The sequence below is a fragment of the Podarcis gaigeae genome, assembly GCF_964106915.1.
Source record: "Podarcis gaigeae genome assembly, chromosome: 2".
Lineage (NCBI taxonomy): Eukaryota > Metazoa > Chordata > Lepidosauria > Squamata > Lacertidae > Podarcis > Podarcis gaigeae.
Genome location: NC_139679.1, coordinates 105208166 through 105229305, shown reverse-complemented (window position 1 = coordinate 105229305; position 21140 = coordinate 105208166). Strand labels below are relative to the sequence as shown.

The following is a 21140-nucleotide window of genomic DNA, read 5'->3' as shown; positions in this document are numbered from 1 at the left end:
GAAGAAAGCGTGACACATGGAGATAATGGCATAAGCCCAGGGGTAGCTGTTACGTTCTACGTACTTTCTCATTCAGAGGGGAACATGTAAACTGGTCCTCATGTAAAATCCTTAAGATTGCTAACACCTGATTCTAGCAGTAGGACCTGAATGTAACATAATTTGTCTCTAAACAGGGGACATGCACCAAGAAGCAGCTTTGATGCTCTTAAGAGGCCACCAACATATCCAATAAGCACAAATTAATTTTACAACCTACCTAATTCCGGTGAAGTTAAGAGCCGACCTCCACATTTTTGTTCTGCTGGGCGTAGCTTGTTCATATTCAGCAGCTGGGTGACTTGCGGCACATCTGAATTTAACTGACAGGCTCGAGGAATCGTATCTGTTGGCCCATCAGCTGTGAATGCAATATCAATACAAGTCTGAGTAAAATACAGCGAAGGCTTCACTTTTCTACACACCCGGTAGCTGAAACGAACAAAGGAAACAATATAGCCTATTTTCATTTATATTTTAAAAACCGTCCAGCCCCCCATAGTTACAAAATGAAGAGTCTTCTAGCTGCCTCAAGGGTTATGAACCAGAAAACAAAAGCTCACTTATTCATTTGATGTCCAAACCATCTGATTCTTAATTCAATGGCATGATTTTTTCCAGGCAAGACTCATTACTTCTGAACTGGGAGTTAGCAGTACTAGAGCTCTTCCTTACCTCATCTGGGCAGGAGGATTTAATCAATAACTAATGGGCCAGAGCCCCCAGAATTCAGGAAAAAACATTTAATGATGCCACAAGACCTCAAACTTAACCTTTTCTTACCAATAGGTTTTTTAAAAAACACAACAACAACAGCATAAATATTGTCTAAAACCGAATCACCTCAAATAAGAGATGTTCCCTCAGTCAATCATGCATTAAAAAGTATGAATGAAGAGACATGTGGATTGAGTGCAGACAGGTCCAGGATAAAAGTGAAGTATTCCTGTGTAAGGTAAACAAAATGGTTCCTGGACTATGTGCTACAGCTGGACTCCCTAAAGGCTGTAGTTTGGACGCCCCCAATAGAAGTTAAGCTTTCAATAGGTAGAGTATAGACAATGTAAGAGCTGTCTCTTTAGAGGGGGATGGGACAACATGATGATCTCAGTCCTTCTAGTCCCATAAATCTACAACTGCAATCACCAGCTGTTATATCTTTTCTAGGAAGCATAATTGCAGATGCCTGATTGCGGTTAACTTACTGTTAAAATAATTTATGTGTGAGGTTAAGAATTAATCAGATTTCAGAGTGGATGGGCTTTGCAATTAAATTCCACCTGCAATTAGCTGGCCTCACAATTTAGATCATGGCTGAGATTCAGTTACTATCTAATCTCATGTGGTTGTTACATCTGAGAAAGCTCTGTAACCTATCACACAAGTGGCAGAACGGGATATTTTGGCCCAGTTATTGCATCACCGAATTGCTGCAATGTCGCTCCATAGCGTTAGCAATTCCCACTGCAGCCGCTCCCCATGCCAGAATCAAGCCAACTGCCATGCTGTCAGGGATATACAAGTATTGGTCTGTTGCTCATTTCAAGCAATCTAAGAAATTAAACAGCATAATTTGCTTTCTAAACAGACTGTATTACTTTAATGCCTGTACTTTTTTTTGTCCAAGCCTCCCAGACATTCATATTATCTGACATGCCCAGCTTCCACAGCAGTGTGTTGATATCAGTAATGGAGACTCAAAACTATAAAGGAAGAACAAAACACGTTTGGAACACAGCGTTCTACATAATCAGCCACATTGCTGGAAAACAAACAAAGAAAGAAAGAAGATTCCCAAACGGAGAAGTGAAGCTACGCTAGGAGAGGCACCGGCTGAGTACGCCAATCATTTTGTATCACAAGGCGTATCAACTTCCCAGTTTAATGAGAAATGAAAAAAGCTGAAACAAAAAATAAAATAAAACATGGGGATGTAGCTCAACCTCCAGAGAAATATCCAAAGAGCTTTGCAGAAAGAAATCTACTTATCCACCTGATTCCCAATGCCGTGGATCGCCCCAAAGGCTCACCGCTCTAATCCCGATTAAATGAACAGCAAGTTTCCAACTTCAGTGCAAGATAATTAGCCGGCATTGTTTCACACATAAAACCATCTTCTGTACCCTCCTTTTGTAAAAAAATATCCAGCCATAACTGTGCTTTCCCTCACACTTTCCTTTCGAGGAGTGTAAAAATTGGATCCTCTGAGTATATTTAGGCATATCTTCCTGATGGGAAGATCGCACACATTTAGTTATTTAAAGACAAATAAATTTAAAGGTTTATTTCTGTGAAGAACATTTATACTCAAATAATTTGAGATGGCTTCTCCATTTCCTGGCAAAAGTTTCTATCAGTTCAAAATTCAGTTCCGGACTGGCCCAATGGGACAAAGTCTCTCCCCCACCCCCTAGATCAAGAGAATGCCTCCAAGAAGATGTGGCTATTGTTTCAGGATGAGGTGAGTGGTTCGAACAAACTCTGCATGGTGGGATCTGGGATCCCACTCCTGGGAAACCCTGACACCGTGCAAGTGATATTGGCAGAGTTCAATGGGAAACACTCTTACATAAATCTCACTGATACATGGAGCTTGAGAAAGAGCAGGAAATGTCCCAGTTGTGTTTTTGATTAGATTAAGTCAGAATAACTCCGCAGCTCCTAGCAGGGCTATGTTAATTGGCACCAGATGTGGAAAGAAAAACAAGATTATCATGCTCAAGAGGTATGCAACATCTAAGTTGCCATGAAATGTCAATTTTGGAACTAAAAAAGATGCAACTTGTGATGTGATACAAATGGAAGATGAGCCCTTCTGGATCACACAAAAGGTCTGTCTAGTCAAGCATCTTGTATTTCACAGTGGCCAACCAGAGGTTTCTGGAAAGCCAACAACCAGGAGATGCAGGCAACAGCCCTCCCTTGCTGTTGCTCACTGTTCAGAAGCAGACTGCTGTATTAGCTAACTAAAGCTCTAGTATCATGAGGGAGCAAAACTTCTGTCTACTTTATCCACATACCCTTATCAGTCTGAAGTTGATGGGTGACTTGATGTGCATTTCCCAGTACAAAAGAACTTTTTTCATGATTAGGACCCTGCTCCTCATGGTTTCACCCTGTAATGGCAGGTGCTACAAAGAGCAGAGCTGTTACTCAGCAGAATACGTGGGAAGGATTTTGAACACAGCAAAGCTGTCTTACTCCATTCTTAAGATAAGGCAATAAACATTAGCGTCAAAAGATGCCCCCTTTCCAAAGAGACAAAAGTCTAAAATGACCTAACTGCAGCACTGCATTTATCTCATTAGAAAGTAAAGTGTCTGCATTTTGAATTATTAATCTGATTTTTTTATTGTATTGCATTAAAATGTTTGATTTTAAATGTATGCAAGTATGCAAAGCACGTCCAAGTGCAAATAGATAAATAGGTACCGCTCTGGCGGGAAGGTAAACGGTGTTTCCGTGTGCTGCTCTGGTTCACCAGAAATGGCTCAGTCATGCTGGCCACATGACCCGGAAGCTGTACGCCAGCTCCCTCGGCCAATAAAGCGAGATGAGCGCTGCAACCCCAGAGTTGGCCACGACTGGACCTAATGGTCAGGGGTCCCTTTACATATGCTGAACCTGAATGCAGGATAAAATGTTTTGAATTCATTGAATTCTGACTGCTTTGAAATGAAATGCAATGCAAATATAGATATAGGTATCAGGATATTAAAATATAACAGCATTTGGAATGAAGAGACTCTCCTCCTAATTTACAGCTGTGAATGGCCCGTTAGCAATCTTCTAAACATTTACTGTCTAGCCTAACAAGCAGAGATAATGGCAATTTCATCCTTATGATCTTATGCCCTGTATAGTATAGCACATACAGGAAGAATACACCTTCATGTCAATCTAACTGGAAAGCAATGCCAATTTTATTTTGCCTTCAGCTGGTAGAACCCCCTGTTCAGCTGTCACCCCAGTGAACACCATTCAATAAACATTTCAATATGACAGATTCCCTCCCAGACTGACACATAACAAATCAACGAGCTAATGGATGGCGAAAGGCTCCCTGCACAGATGGCACAGTTCTGCAAAACAAAATGCTGGTCCTTAAAAACCAAAGCCTTGCAAATTCAAATCACCTGGAGAGAATAAACACAAAATTAAAATGCCATCTCCATGGTATTATTCCCTTCCCATTTTTTTAAAAAACTCAACAACAAAAACAATATACTTGGATCAGGGTCATGAGAGCATAGTCCAGACTGAGAAAACAGAGTCTGTTTAAATCAAGACACATTTGCTCAATAGCAGGAGCATCCAAAATTGACCACCTGGTTCAAGGAAGAATGTAACTGCAGGCAATCATCTCAAGCAGTCTTCTCTTCCACTGATAGCCTACAAGAATGCCTCCAATAGCCAGTGACCGCTCTTCTCTGTGGGCAAGCAGAGCTCCATCCCAGCACACAACTGAGAAGCAAAGCTAACTATCTGCAGGAGCTCACTCATTGTTGCCTCCTCCTAGACCTAGAGGTCTTTAAAGCAGAAGAATTCTCCCTTCTCATGTACTCACGTATTTGAAATAGCAACACCACTGCAGTTAGTCAGAGGGGATGGGTTGGGATGCAAACTTATTAGATTAGCTTGGTTTACTGACACCACATCAAAACTCTTATCACATGCTGCTTTATATTCCACTGCCACAAACAGGAAATGTAGTAAGAGTAGGTTGGAAGAAAAAAACCTATGGAAAGTCTATACTGATTTGGGAAAGAGATGGGGCTAGGTTGAAGAAAGAAAGGTTATTTCAGCGTCAAGGAGATAGAAGGAAGGAAATGTCTAACCACCTGCCTTAAAAGTTAAGAGATAGCCACATGGCTGTCTCCCAAGGGAACCTATACAATCCAGAGCACTGTGTGCTATGAGCAGAATGTAATTGCAAATGTTTCCAGATAATTGAAGCAAAAGAGCAAGATACAAAAAAGATGCAAAGTGTAAAGCAAGAAGACTTAAAGTTTAAATAAATAAGCAGGCTGGAAGAAAAGCTCAAATTACAATGCAGAACTAGCCTCAGAATTATTATCTGCCAAAAGTCTCTTACTGCTTACTTTTGTAGAAGATACTGGGAGACTGAAGAATCTAGTCTAAAACAGACTGCAGTGTGTGGGGGAGTTCATTTGATTGGAAGAAACTCAGCTCAGATTATGAAGAGCAGAGTTGAATGCAAGGGGGCAGGGGGGACCTGACTCCTTTTATTTAGACACAGTGATAGTGTCGCATTCAAAGAGTAACATGTGGCTGATGAGCAATGGGACTTCTCACTAATATAGTGAGCAGCTCATTATCAAAACCATCTTTTTCCTTCTTCAGAGGTCCCATTTCCAAAATGAAGAAAAATAACGGCTGGGTTTTATGTAGGTAGTCTTGACAATTTTCTTTTTAGAAGACACCTTGAGAAAATGACATCTCTCAGCAGAAGAGCCCACTGATAATTAAATAACAAGCTCTCTTTCAAATTGCTTAATGAAATACTTACCTGAAGGTAGCTCGCCAGAAGATTATTAGCAGTTTTGTATGCTAATTTAAAGATGGAACCTTTTCCACAATGCAGTTTTAATGAAGGCAGTGCTTTATAAAAATGTAAGTGCCTTCCCACCTTGTCACCACACTTAGCTAATGTCATTGACAACCCCTGAGCCAGAGAGATACATGACCTGTACTTGCATTAATTGCAGTGAAATCGTCTAAACTCTCAAATGATTAATCATAGAAGCCTGGTAGACAAGCTTGAAACTGTATGATACGACGGTAACTCAGTGCACTTCCAGGAGGTTCAGGTTAACACACCATCTTCATCATCTGTATCCAGGGGCTTTGACTTCAGTGTGAAGATTTTTCGCAGTTTACAGTTCGCTGAAACAATAATGCCATCCAAGGACTGGAAAACGGCTCCTTTGAATATCTCACTGGTGAATGCTACCAAGTCAATGCACAGGTTGCACCACTAAGAAAAGAGTGAAAACAGATTTAATGACATTTTTACATAAGATGCTGGTCTTGTAAAAGAAATCAGCACTGAAATTTACCACTGAACATAATTATAGCCCAACTCAGGTCCTGTAGCTGCTCCATGGAATATATCATCATCATCCTCATTAATCTTTATTATGGTTCAGAGACCCAACAAATCATTACACAGCAATACACAATTCAGACAGCCTACCACCAGGTTAAACAAGCATTCTGTTCAGACTTAAAGATAGGGATCATTGGTTCTTGCAACCACCGATAAAAACTTTACCACTGCTAATGTTCTAGCGTTTGTCTGGTCTTCCAATAGGAACCTGACATAGTGAGCCTCTGATTTTCCCGGGAAAAGGTACCAGCATGGGTAATATCAGTTCAGCCCTGGCTTGCTCGTATTTCGTACAGTGCAGCAAAATGTTTTATAGAATCGATGTCTTGGGCACACAAGCAAACTCTGTCCTGGTAGGGAACTCCTCTCAACCTGCCATCCAACACTGCAGAAGGAAAAATGTTTAGTCTGGCTTTGGTGAATAACCTTCAGTAATTTGGTACTGTCAGGTTTTTAATGTAAGGTGTTAACTTAAAGACATGCTCATATTGTACTCCTACTGCCAAAGGACTACAGACTGTGTGTGATCGGGGTCGCAAGTCACTGTGTATATTATCCCATAATCTTTGCTTTAACGTCTTTAGGGCGCCTTCATAACCCAGATAATAAGAGTCCATGGAATATGTTTTCTCCATAACAAGGAGTGTTGCAGCCATGCAAGTGGTCTATAATTGCCTCCACTCTGAACTTTTAGCATGCATCTTGTACTTGAAATCAGTGATACTTGCTTTTAAATTAAGTGTGCTTTCAAATTAAGTGTGTACAGTCTGAGTTGCCTGTGCATATTAATGGCTGATGGTAAACTAGTAAAGAGCAATCAATATAAATGGTTATGACTATCAAGGATCCCTGCCAAATTGCAATCCACTTCTCTCCTGCTGCTTGCTTTCTCCTTCTCTATATTTGTCTCAACACACACACACACACACACACACACACACACACACACACACACACCTTGATACCACTGGCTGATTTTCTCTGATGTAACCATAGGCCCATGTAAGAAAGAAATCATATCCCCTGTGACTGCCACTGGTTTGATGATCTTAAGTCACAGAGGAGCCAGGTGGCCTTACCCAGGTAGCTCAGCATTTAGGACACCATTGATGTGTGACATTAAATTCAGAAATCCATGGCAGTAGATAATGAACTTCCAAATTGCAACTTCCAAACTGCAACTTCCAAATCTTGTGTGGGTATATCGTTCTGCCGTGTCAGGTATGAAAGAGACACACGAACACTAGCTTCTTATAAAGGATGGTTCTATTGTCTGTGAAATGTTATGTTATATTTGAGTGTCTTATGTTTATCCCCTAAAGGAAAGTTTGCCTTCTCCTATTGGGAACAAGCAGGTTTGTAACCTGTGGCATGATGAGAGATGTGTTTGTGTTCTGCAGTTTCACACACACAAAAACAGAACAGAATTTCATTTGGGATTTCAGCATTCTATCAGCGTTTATATTTTTTTAAAAGCATTTCTAACCCTTCTGGCAGCAAACTTTGGCTTCAAAGTATATGGGAATCATCCAGTGAAGCTTCCTGAGCAAAAGGATTTCCAGTTGTTCAGGGTCTTTCATAACTTCTTGTCTCATTCAATGACTAGCAGAAGAAATTACCCAGAACAGCATCTGGCTTAAATTTACCTAATATATACAGGTAGCACATTAGGCTAGATCTTGCTTTATTTCTCTTTAGTACAGAGTTCTCACAGCCTAGACACAGTCTCAAAATACAATCCCAGGTACAGAACAAGCCAGCAGGGCACCCCTCAGTATTCAATCTTCAGGGTTGATGATGTCTCTGGAGTACAATCAAGACAGCCCTGAAGGAGGCTAATCAGGGCCAGAGCAATAAATGAGACAGAAATCTTAGTGGAACTAAGGAACAAGCCCCAGATAAAAGCAACTTATAAACATGTAGCAAAATTTTAGAAGTTTGTTTCAAGTCTTTTACTTTGGGTCAGAAATAGCCAATTGATGTTTTGCATTCCCTAAAGAGAAAAGATTCAAGCTTTTTTTGATCCCCAGCTTTACAATCCCGCACCCCAGGTCAGTTCAAGAGCTTCATCACTGACTAATGCTATCTTGTAGAGCTGAAATCCTGCACTGAACATGTGCACATGTAGACTGACCTAGCCTTCATAAAGGAACACAGAAGCCACCTTTCATATTCGCTGTGATGGATGATGCAGCCGCATCACACCTGTTGCATTGAATATAGTACAGTGGCAGCCTGCACTTATCTTACAAAAACCCATGCTTCTTCCACACTTTTTAAGTGCTGGAAGCCAATCACTGGACTGACTAGGGCAGGGAACAGAAGTCCTGCCCTTCGGAATTGCCTGTGTCAATCTTTTGTGACATCTTGATTATACTGGTTAGTATAGCAAGCAAGTAAGCAGATAAAACAGTTGTATGAAGGACAACTTTACCTGTTCCATTCAAAGTCATTGGGCAAAGAAACTTCTCTATCCCATGCAACTCATGGGATTGCACACCACTTTTGTGCCGCAGGAGAGCTAAATGCAGAAGTCAATGCTTCCCATGCCTAGTCTGCGTGTCTTACCCTAAGAAACAGAACATTCTTAAGAGATAGCCTCCTTTTCTACATTGCACTGGGATCCGTAAGACCAAAATTGAGAATATGTTTTTAAGAGCAGCCATATGCCAAATGTCAATCAAAGGACAGTATTAGTAATAGTGACCAACAACTGTCAGAGTACGGCCCCCCCCATTAGTTCACATCGGGCAGTTTGCTGATATGGGTATGTTAATGTGGTTTCAGTCCTGCAGTTGTGTACAAATATGCCTTCTGTGCAAGGATATGGTGTTTGTAAAGAGCAGGATTAGCACCATGGATGTTAACTGGGGTTATAAATATATATAAATCTGGAAATGGAAGGCAATAATGCTTTAACATAGTGAAGCTCACCTCTATAGCAGTAATGTGTTTACTATGTGCAATTTGAAGCCATTTGGTATGTTTCTTTTGTGGAAGTCAAATGGAGCATAGCTAATATTGTCAGGCCTTCCTGTACAGATTTTCCTACAGAGTTATTTAAGAAATGGTGTGTGTTCTTCATTTCTTAAATAACTATAGAGAAAACTCTCTCCAGGAGCACCTGACAATATTAGGCACATTCCATTTGACTTCCACAAAAGAGGTATACTGAATGGCATCAAATTACGTAAGACAAACACTCTGTCACAACCAGAGGACAAACACACTAAAACACTGTATACTGAAACAAGAAATATCAATATTCATTTTTAGTATGTACTAATGGAAATGTGCAGCTCTAGCTGTGTAGGAAATTGTCTTTGCTAAGCACTAATAAAATAAATATTTAGATGAAAATAAAGTATTTGGATGAAAACTAAAAAGTAAAGGGAAAGCTTTAATCAGTGTCTTAATCATTCATTAATTTCAGTGCAAAATGGGCTTGCCACCTCTGAGGAACATTGATGACATTGTTCTAACTAATCTGTGTGCATTATTTAAGACTACGAATGAAGAAATTACTTGTTTTGCTTGTGAAAGAGAATTTTTCCTCAAAATCCCTTAAAAATATGGTATGTACTAAGAAACTGGCATATTTTTACACTACCAGATTTTTTTCTTACTTAAAAGCCACTGTTTTTTGGGAAAGCAGAGTGAATGGAGGCTTATATATTTCCTCTTCTGTACAATCAGAATGCACTCTCAACACGACTAGGAGAATTCGGGGAGGTGATCGGGGGGGCCATGCGGGGGACTGGAGGGTGCTCTCAGTTCTGATTGCAACAAGGGGAGGATAGCTGAAGGGAGATGTCTCCCTGCCCCATAATGCATCCCCAGCAAGAGTTACCCTCCCCTTGTGTCTGCAATTTAATTTGTAACACCTAGAGATTTAGTTGCATGCTATGTATCCAGAAAATTTCAATTTTGATCTTTGTATCTACCAGCTTCATGTATTCATATGACTACAGATCTGCTCTGTTTCAAAATCTAGCGTCGGACATCACGAGGAAGGTTATATCTACGTTCTCAACAAACAAAAACCACCCAACCATATAAAAGTCCAATTGCTAAATCCCCATCAAATAATTCATTCTTCGAGTGGAATCTTACAACTAAAGTTCACATTTTGACTGAATTTAATTTGCTCCAGATTACGGAATACAGTGGTACCTCGGGTTAAGTACTTAATTCGTTCCGGAGGTCCATTCTTAACCTGAAACTGTTCTTAACCTGAAGCACCACTTTAGCCAATGCTGCCGCTGTGTCGCTGGAGCCTGATTTCTGTTCTTATCCTGAAGCAAAGTTCTTAACCTGAAGCACTATTTCTGGGTTAGCAGAGTGTGTAACCTGAAGCGTATGTAACCTGAAGCGTATGTAATCCAAGGTACCACTGTACTTAAGTCTTGAAACACTGGTGTTAATCTGACACAGTCTCCACAAAAATGAAGACGCAGGAAAATAATTCATTGTAAAGATGTGGGAAAACTCAGTACAGCGTGAGACTTAATCTCATGGTCATGGGTTCAAGCCCCACGTTGGGGAAAAGATTCCTGCACTGCAGGGGGTTGGACTAGATGACCCTCAGGGTCCCATCCAACTCTACAATTGATCTATGATCTTGAATTAACCACTGCCTCAGTGGTATGACTGTCTGGTACATATTAATTTTTAAGGCCATGCTTGAAAAAAGGAGAAAACTAAAATGAAGTTATTAGTATAATATAAGTGCCTTCCAAAAAGTTGTAGAAAAATGACTTTTGCAAGTAAGTAAGTATTTTGCAAACAGTCTCTGTCTCATTCTCATTCTCTCTCTCTCTCTCTCTCTCTCAGTTCAATGTATTTGGTAGTTACTTGTAAAGGACATATGCCTACAAATACCTATTTAAATAAAAATGCTAAGACTGTTTTCATCCTTGGCAGGATCTTGCTTTAATATGAAAACCAATGCCTTCAAATTAGCTGTAGTTTGCAAGAAGATATTGCACATGATTAGCGGCCTGAAGGATAGAAGTTGCATTTTGCAGTGCAAATGGGAAGCTATATCCTCGCCCAAAATATGCAATTAGATAGCAATACATATCAGACAGACATCTGCTTGTTAAGGAAAATTCATGGTCACACCTGAAACTTCTGGCAAATTTACTTTTCAGAATTCATACATTCTGCACACAATTGGGTGAATAAAGTGATTACCAACCTACAGATGGAAGGCATATTTTACAGGATGTTTTAATTCTCATATCTAGGACTTATTCTTAGCACTAGCTTGGAGCAAGCAGCACTGGTGCTATAGACCATATCACATAGATTCATTGAAATGGGATCGCTATTGCACTTCTAATGACTCCTGGTGTTGCATGAAGGGCAGTGGTGACAGAAAATGGTATCAAGAGCCCCTGGCAAAAATTTGTGCTCTGCTCACTCACTCCAAGTTCTGCCTATGTTTGGACAGGGCTTGGAACCCTCAAATAACAGTCTGAATGTGGTAAGTAGGATCTACGGTAGAGTTCACTAGCACACCTGTTTGACTTTCATGTTACAGAAATTCCTAATACTTTTCCAATTTGAAGTTCTTTCTGCACATGCACATGTACCCGCTTATACAATTAATTTAAATCACTGCTTTGGACTGAACCAGAAAGTCAACTTCTTGTCTTCTGCAGACATAAGTACTGTTATCCAGGACCATGATGATCAACTTTAACAGTTCTTACAGATACTTAGAAGTATTGCAATGCAAAGGAAAAGGGAACTATAAATTGGAAGGAAATATACCTACAATTTTGCGCTTGATCATAAAAAGAGGAATTTTTGCATGTAGGGGGGTTACGGACAACTCCTTGTGGATTGTTGATAAATACAACCTTCTTTTAATATTTCCTAAATCAGTTATCCTGTAAAAGAGAAAAGGTGAGAGGGGGGAGGAAAAGAGATCTCCATCAATACAATAACCACTATCTCTGCGCAACCACAGAAAACCATCATTCATATGCAGAACCTTTAAATCAAGGACAGCAAATAGGGAGTTTAAGTATTATCCCTTTTACAAGATAAGTAATGAGATTTCTCTCTCAAATTCAAAGTTAGTGGCTACAAGCCTGAATATATAAAATCACTTTACATGCTAATTTTATTTCAATGCTCTTCACTCTTCACTAGATTTCCACAGCACTTCAACCTATGAAAGAATTCAATTTGTATGAACTGAGAAGCCACTAGCCTTTAATAATCATGCTTTTTCAGTCCCTTAAGCTTGTGTGTGTTATCTTGGGACATGCTGTCACCCCACTAAATAGGAAATCATTATAGGCTCTCTTTTTCTAAAAAGCCACCTGCCATTTCATATGCGCTCTTTGTATGCTTAAAGATAGACACAAAACATTGTATGTCGGTTTTACTTCCCAAGCACATATCTCCAAACCTGAATTAACAACACACAAGTTTATTGCTAACTATTCAGGCTGCTCCACCAGTGACAACCAGAACACTGGATCTGAACATCATTAATAGATTTAGACTGCAATCATGATCAGCTTGGTTCAGATTGATAAAGAGGCTCCTATGTACGTTCTGCTTCCTTGTGGTTTCCATGAATGTTCAAGCTGGCTTAATTTCATCCTAGAATTTACCCCAATAGAAAATGGCTCACTACAAATGTTTTTAGATTGGAAATCGAAGCAACCATACTTTTAATTCCTACCACCTGCTTTCTTCTCCTTAAAGAGAAAATGTTTTTACCAACAACTTCACACTTGTTCTCAAAATAATGATGTTTTCTTCCATTTTTCCTAACAGTAACTTAGGTACAAAAGCTACCTTTTGGAACTTAAAAAATAAACAATTTTTAAATTCAGTACTTGAGGTATTGCAAGAATTACAGGCCACAATACATCTAGAAACCACAAAGCTACACTTTCATGCATATTAAAATCAGATGTTAGCAACATAGAGTTACAAATGGTTACAACTGTTCACACAAGCACTGACATCTGCATTGCTCAGCTTTGGCAAAACAAGAAAACTCCAACTATGACTAAAAGGCTAAAGAAAATTCGGGAAGTTTCCTTAATGATCAAAACAACCTACTACAGAAAAGTATGAAGTAATTAGAAAAATAATCAATTTATCGAGAGATGGGTTCTATTTATCAGCTATTTGAATGAAAAAAAATTATTGACAACATCCCTTAATATAACCTATGTTCCATCCTATGTAACCTTATCTTTTCTCTAAATCAACATTTATAAAGCAGCAGTTGTAATATCTAGTATATCAATGAAAAAGCAAAGGAAAAAATATGATGAAACTCAGCCATCTTTGTACAGAATAAAGAAGGTTGATTCAGAGCTTTTAAAAAAAATGCAGTCAACCTACGTAAACCTTTAACAGATTTAACAACTCACCAGGCCCTATAAACAAGTTAACATATGGAGCAATCCATTCTCTCCTGTGATGGGAATAGGAAGCCATCACAAATAAGAACTCTATGTTGGCACTGAAACCCCCCATATGTTTACATTTTTTTTTTTAAAGAAAAAACCAGGCTGAATAACTGCATAATGCAAAAAACCAAGATTCCAGTTTCACTACAGGTATGGAAGCAACTGTCCAAGCGGTTTATTAACGTAATGGTAGCTGATCTTTCTAATACACTTTCAGAAGTAGGCTTATACATTGCTTAAATTAATCTTGGTCTACTGAGGGATCATTCAGTCTGAAAAGTGGAATGCAAATTAAGTAAAATCTTTAAAAATATATGCAATTTTCTTTAGAATTAGTAAACTCAATCCCACCACCACTAAGTATGAAAGCCAGGAGTGCTACTTCAGTGTTCAGAGACAGCAAACCTCTGTCAGATGGTGGGAATTAAATACAAGGGATGAGTATTATCACAATGACCAACTTTCTTATAGTTTCTAGCTGGTCACTGCCAGAAACCAATGTAGTTGGCTAGATTGTTCATTTATCCATCTGGTTAAATGAGACTTCTAAATTTGGAATATGCCACAAGAGACTACCAAATCAAGTTAGTCACATTGTTTCCCCTAAAGAATGATGTGTTTTAATTATACCACCCAAATAGCAGTGGAGGTTTCACAACACAGACATTTAATATTTTGGGTCCTTTAAATACACCAACTTTTCTATATATGCTTCCTTTCTCTTCCCACTATAAGTCATGCTGGGGATTGGCATTTCTTAGATGCTCAGCTGACAAACATATGAAGAAAGGAGAGAGTGAGAGTGAAAACTAATCTCTACAACTTAATACATCATCAACAACAAGAGCAACAACATTCAACCCAAGTATTATAGCCCTGGCAAGATAAAACCACAATCCTAGCTGGTCAGCGTGGTTTTGTTTAAGAAGCACACTTCATTGAGGTTTAAGGAACCCTCCACAAAAGGAACACATTTTAAAACCTGCAGAATACTTAAGACTGTCATCTGCAAATATATGAACCCAAGAGCTATGATTGGTGTTTGCCAGGAAATTCAACCTTTAATTCTGCTGTGAAAAAAGCAGGAGCTCCTATGCAAAACTTTTGGAAAAAACAAACAAAACTACACAGCTCTCATCATATCAGAAAGCATTTGAAAAGCTCTACAGGAGTTAATGTGTTTTTATTATGTTTATGCTTGAGTCTTCCTATCTGAGGGGTCAGACATGGGACAGGAAAATAATGAGACCACGTTGAGAAAGAATGAGGTAGTCAACAGGAAAAATCAACCTCATTTATAATAATATCCCTCTGATCAGCAGGTGCATAACTCTTCCAGCTATGGTCATTAGCTGCATTCATTTCACACTTAACGTCTACATTTGCAAAACATTTTAAAGCAAAATTACTTTTCAGTTCAATTTTCAATTCAATTTTCATTTCTATCTCATAGCTTCAACTCTGATTGACTATTTTCCTCTTGATAGCAAATGCAGCAAAAACAAGAGTTAAAATGGTAGCAACTACCCAGAAGTGCAGATATACTCACTGACTCAGATTACCTATTCATTTTGCTGTTGTATATATGACAATTTATGGCAGTTTGTTAATGTTCACTTCAAAGCTTAAAATGAACTCAGCAGCATGGATTATTAGTTCATTGGGCTTCCTACTTCTTACAAACTGTTTCTCTTTATTATAAACTATTCAGTGTGTACATGGCCTTATAGCGAAAGATGATCACCTTTCATGAATATTGCTGAACGCTTATGGAAGAAATCTAAAACCTGTTGAAACACTTTAAAAAAAAATCTGGCACACAGAGCCAGGGGATAAAAGTCAACAAAAGACAGAAAAAGAAATGACTGCATACAAACAGAGATGCTGGAAGTTGAACCACAGACCATTTTATTTATTTCATTTAGAAAAATTTAAAAATTGCTCATTCAAAGATTCCCCAAGAGCTGTACATAAAACAATTATCAATATACAAATAAAGCCAGCATAATTTAAAAATAGGTATGAGGTCAAGGCTCATGGGGGAAAACCAAGGGTATTCAGTCAGTGTTCAGGGCACCAGGGCAGAGCTCCCAGGACCCTCTTATGGTAGTTAATGAGCTGCTGTCTCTGCCCCCCCAATGAAGTCTTGTAAATGTTGTCAGTACTACAGGGACACGGGTGGCACTGTGGTCTAAACCACTGAACCTAGGGCTTGCCGATCAGAAGGTCGGCAGTTCAAATCCCCGTGATGGGGTGAGCTCCTGTTGCTCGGTCCCAGCTCCTGCCAACCTAGCAGTTCAAAAGCACCCCCAAAAGTGCAAGTAGATAAATAGGTACCGCTCCAGTGGGAAGGTAAACGGCGTTTCCATGCGCTGCTCTGGTTTCGCCAGAAGCAGCTTAGTCAAGCTGGCCACATGACCCGGAAAAACTGGCTGTGGACAAACATTGGCTCCCTCGGCCAGTAAAGCGAGATGAGCACCGCAACCCCAGAGTTGTCTGCGAGTGGACTTAACTGTCAGGGGTCCTTTACCTTTACCTTGTACTACAGTGCAAAAAACCTCACCTGCTCAGAGGAGCTGGCTGGCTTTCAAACCCTCACTTTATTCTACAGTCTTTGACTCCTATGGGGCTGGGGAGATAGGCACCCTGGAAGACCCCTCCTCTGACAAAGGTATCATGGAAGCAAGGCTGTGTCTCCCGTGCTGAAGATGGTCCTAACAGTTTTTCCCTAAAGGGATATAGCTGGAGAATCACCACCCCCAGAGTAAACAGAGTATACGGTGCATGGTCTCTGGGTCATAGCAAAGACCTGCTTATGCCAGTGAATTTTTCTTTCTCCATGAATTCTTGTTGCCCTCACTGAATCCTCAAACTGTCTTTAATCTCTCCACTTGCTAGTACGTAAAAGAAATGATTCACTGGTTTACCATCTTCATCTTGTTTGCCCACATAACATCCCTTTGAAACTTCTGTTTTACAACACAGAAGTGGCAAACTACTGTGAAAAATTCAATCACACAGTACAACTAGCATACCTGCAGTTAAGTGTGTTGTTACAGAATGTTAAGGCTGCAATACAAGTAGTGGCTTTAATATTCATACAGAACTACATGTGCTCAAGGGCTGCCTTGTTCAATTTCATGAGTCAGGGCATGTTTCATGCACTAAAGCAGGGAATTCATATACATTTGTGAAGCACTTACAAAGACAAACAACATATCCCCAAACTCTTGCACACACAGTTATGTACATCTGGTGGAAGCATCAAGGGATTTTAGAAAACACCGATGCTGTTTAAGATGCAGTAGACATAAGACACTTGGGATGGAGGGGCACAGACTACTGAGTCTTATAAAACTTTGATTTCAAAACTTTAATTTAGGTCATTCCAATGTCTATTTCTTTGGGTTTAAACTATTTACTAAATTCAGTTTTATGGAATGATGATTTGTTTAGTAAAGCTTTGGAAATCTGTGCCAGCTGATTTAGGAACATGTAATTCTGCAAAATAGCTTTTAATTTGTTCAGTAGAGACAAGGTCCTATAATGAGTATAAATGTGCACAATGTTCAGCTAATGAATGTCTTCCAGAACCAGCTTATTTATAACTAAGAACGTGGCTATTTATGCTTCTAATTAATTCTGCTGGCTTCTCTTCTTTAGTTTATTGGCAGCTATCCATTTCATTTTGTTCTTTCTATAAGGTTACTTTGCTGCAGAAGGACGACCTGTCTCTACAAGACTGTAAGACTGAGACCGGCACAAAGTTTAGTAGGCACTCATATTCTCCTACTCTAGTTTAAAACGGAAGCTACTCCGCTGCTTTTGTGAAGTTCAAGAAGATATATTAAAAGTATTCTTTAGATCACCTTGACAAGTGTTGATTTAGAAATAATGGGAGGAATTCAACATCACACTAAAGCAAACGTTCTGTCAGCACAAGCATTTCAGCTTGCCAGATAGAACGGTCCCTCCTTTTCCTCCCATGCTGAAGGTTCTCTTGACACACCCCCTGTGCCCCCACCCCAACAATTTCAGGGCATGTGGCAGATGTACAGGGAAAAGCCTTGTTGCACAAGTGGCATTCTTTATGCAGAGTCTCCCACTGGTGGGATTTGTTAGTTCAATCCCATTCAAAGGGTTGTATCCAATTCAGAGTAGACCACTGAAATTAACAGGCATGGCTACTTTAGGTTCATTTCATTTCAAAGGGTCTACTCTGAACAAAGTTTAGTTGGTGTGTGTGTGTGTGTGTGTGTGTGTGTGTATGAATGAGAGACACATCACATCACTGTTGCTAAGAATATATTCAGTAAGTTTCATATTATGTCTGGCATTACTTTTATAAATAACTTTGTATTATAAAGGGAACTGTAGAAATAATACATAGTACTCCCTTATTCCTTCAACATTGTTTTAAAATGCTGCCCCTTGAAAATTAAAAAAAACAAAGCCTCTATTAAAAGACATTTGCAAAGAACATGCTGTAACTATAAATTGGTTTGCAAAGATAACTTAACCTGTCACACGTAAAATAGAGAAGAGCCTAAATTACTCATATGGCTTTCTGTTTATTTTCACGAGTCTCAAAAAGCACACCCCTCCCCTTTTGGCTACTTTTAACCAATTATGAACATTATTTCTTTTCAGTGCTGTTCAATTGCCTTTTGTTGCAAGCGCTGTCGATTCTTGATGCCCCCCTCTGCTGCCCAGTCCTATTTGTCCTCATGCCATTTAATTTTGTCACAATGTTCTGACTTAGGGGCATCCATGGTCACTTGGGTCACCGCAGCTTGTTACATTAAAAGGTAGTTGTGAACATTAAAGGCAAATAAGAAAATGGTGCAACCTCCAAAGCAGATCTTCAGGGGGGTGCTGCTGAAGGGGGTAAATCACTAGATTTCCAGGGTATAAGCGGGTGGACATCACTGGATGTTGCCCAAGGTCAGCAGGATAATTTTTAACATAAAAGACAGCCCTCATTTTAATTTTCTTTATCAAATTTGTATAATCATTTTCTAGAAAGAGTAGGCGGTAGCAGTTATACGGCAGCACCAGCATTTATTGGTACAAAGCAAAAGAGTTTATTGTGAACATCACTGTTCAAAAACCATACGCAGACAAATGGAAGCAGAAGACAGAAGGAAGAAACTGCGCTATGGAGTGGCACAAAAGTAGATGAAGGTGTCAGAAAAAGAGAATGGAATGGATGGGGGGAACGCAGAGGGTAAAGAGGAATGAAGTAAACCTACGAGGAAAAACAGGCGGTATAGAGTTGAGATATGAAGTCTGCAAACGTCAAGAGCTAGACCTGCATGGATGTTTCCAATTTGTCTGCTGTCCCAGCAGATAGGATGGGCTTAAAACGGCTCAGAACTACAATGCCTCAAGGACTGCCTCTCCCCGTAAGAACTGACCTGGACCCTGTGATCATCATCTGAGGCCCTTCTTTCTGTGCCCCCTCCACAAGAGGTTCAGAGAGTGGCAATGTGGCTCCCTGTTTGTACAATGCTCTCCCCAGGGAGGCTCATGTATCTTTAGGTGCCAGCCAAAAAATATTCCTCTTTTCCCGGGCCTTTGGCTAATTAAACTATCTATGGCCTTTAAAACACACTCTCTCTCTCTCTCTCTCTCTCTCTCTCTCTCTCTGTGTGTGTGTGTGTGTGTTACTACTTTTGTTTGTTACAATGTTATTATTTTTGTGTTCTTATATTGTAAACTGCCCTGTGATCCTTGGATGAAGTCTAGAACTTTAATAAATAAACAAATAAAAAAAAGAACAAAACTCAACTTGTTCTCCCTCCAATTACTGTTCTGTGACTCCAATTATATATGTTTAATATACCAACGTGTAGCAGTCATTAGCATATTGTAGTTGTCAACTGCTCCACTGAAACTTCCTAATTGTTTGTTGATTGCATTCTCTTACTTTTGGTGTTGCTGCAATATTATTCTAATCCCAGTTTGTCATCATTTTCTCATTGTAAGCTAGCCTTCTATTCACAATAAAAATAATGAGATTTTAGAAGTCTACAGGAAATGGAAATATTTTAGTTTTTAGACAGGCTTGCGACACCTTAGAGACTTACCAATTTACTATAGCTTCTGGGTGAGATCTAAATCATTCTAGCAGACAAAGGAAGACTTCCCCAACTCCTCCCTGTAGCCCAGTGTGCTCCCCCATAACCGCACAACACATTTGCACAAGCCAAAGTCCACTGCTCAAGCAGGACTTGATTGTTAGACATCGCCTTAAGTCAGGGTGGGAAACTTCCAGCAGATGGGCAAATCTTCACCTTCCAAGGGGTCCAATTTGGGTCAAGAGGCCATTTCCCTTAAGCTATGCCCAGCTGACCCTCAGCTGATGTTGCTGGTGACTTCAGCTGATGGGTGGGGTTCAACTCTGCATACCTGTTCACACAGTGAAAGCAGCTGGGTTTAACACCCATCAGCTAGTCTACATTTTCAAAGGCTACTATCCAATTTGCATTAAATGTTTTGGGAGATGATGATGGTGATGGTGATGAGGGAGGCGGAAAAAAATCTGTTTTCTTTTTGACATGAGAAAAAAAATAGTCAGGAGAAAAAAATTCTAGACCAAAGGTCTGTCCCACTATAAGGAAGGAACATAAACTACCTGTTACATATGGAAATAGTTCACGTGCAGAATCTCACTAATGCTCGCAATATTCCTGTAAGGCTGTATCCAAATATCATCATCATCATCATCTACCACTCACTGAATTGAGCTTATAACTTGCTATACTGCTCACAGCAGTGTTAGTTGCTTTTCTACATCAGCTCTCCCTGTTTTCTGTTGCAATATGATTTGCTGCATATAGCCTTCAAATAGAGCCCTTTGTATCTTAAACAAACAAACCCCACAGTGAAATATTCCTATAGGCAGCCTTTTTGGTAGCTACTCATTCTCCAGCTATGGTATTCTACACTGGTCTGGAAAACACATGAACATCTGCTTGAAGCAATATGAGGCTCTTCTATTTCGGTAAGTATTTAGGACTCGGAGATAAGCAGGGTTTTTATGCTAGCACTACTTAAACACATTTTGTAGTGCTGTCTTTTTGATTTCTAACCTTGTTATCTACCCTTAGAAGTTGCTTTGTACAAATATCAGAAAAATACTACAAAGCTGTAAATAGAAAAAGCTAGAGAGTGGATATTAAACAAGCTCAGCCAAGTTTCATGGCAGAGGTCTCTCTCATCACGGTTGTGCAATATGCTTTTTACTTTGAGGATAGTAAATGCGGTGGTGGGTTCCATGTAAAGGGAGACCCACATTCTGTATTCTTTCCGGCTACTCATTCTCCAGACCCAGCTCCAGGGTCAACCCACTCATGAGGCAAGCCTTAAGTGGTGGAACCCCAAGAAGTGGCACCCCACCACCTCCCCTGCCATTGGAGAAGCGGTGCGGTCATGCACTGCCTAAGATGTCACAAGCCAGCACCTTTGCCAGCACTCCACAGGCGCTCCTGTGCAATGTAGACATGAAATGCTTCACAGGCAGT

The 21140-nt window shown here is 39.8% G+C and overlaps 1 protein-coding gene across 6 annotated transcripts in view; it reads right to left on the bottom strand.

Moving 5' to 3' along the window:
• CFAP20DC (CFAP20 domain containing) overlaps nucleotides 1-21140 on the bottom strand; it is a 151378-nt gene that overhangs the window by 86112 nt on the left and 44126 nt on the right. For 4 of the 6 annotated variants that reach the window (XM_083723739.1, XM_083723740.1, XM_083723741.1 and 1 more), the window contains 3 exons: nucleotides 11952-12066; nucleotides 5881-6037; nucleotides 260-400 (listed from right to left, as the gene is read on the bottom strand). In XM_083723739.1, coding sequence (XP_083579865.1) covers nucleotides 260-400; nucleotides 5881-6037; nucleotides 11952-12066 — 413 coding nt within the window. Of the gene's footprint in view, nucleotides 1-259; nucleotides 472-5878; nucleotides 6038-11951; nucleotides 12067-21140 lie in introns of those variants that run through there. The other 2 variants (XM_083723738.1, XM_083723743.1) reach the window with 2 other exon arrangements.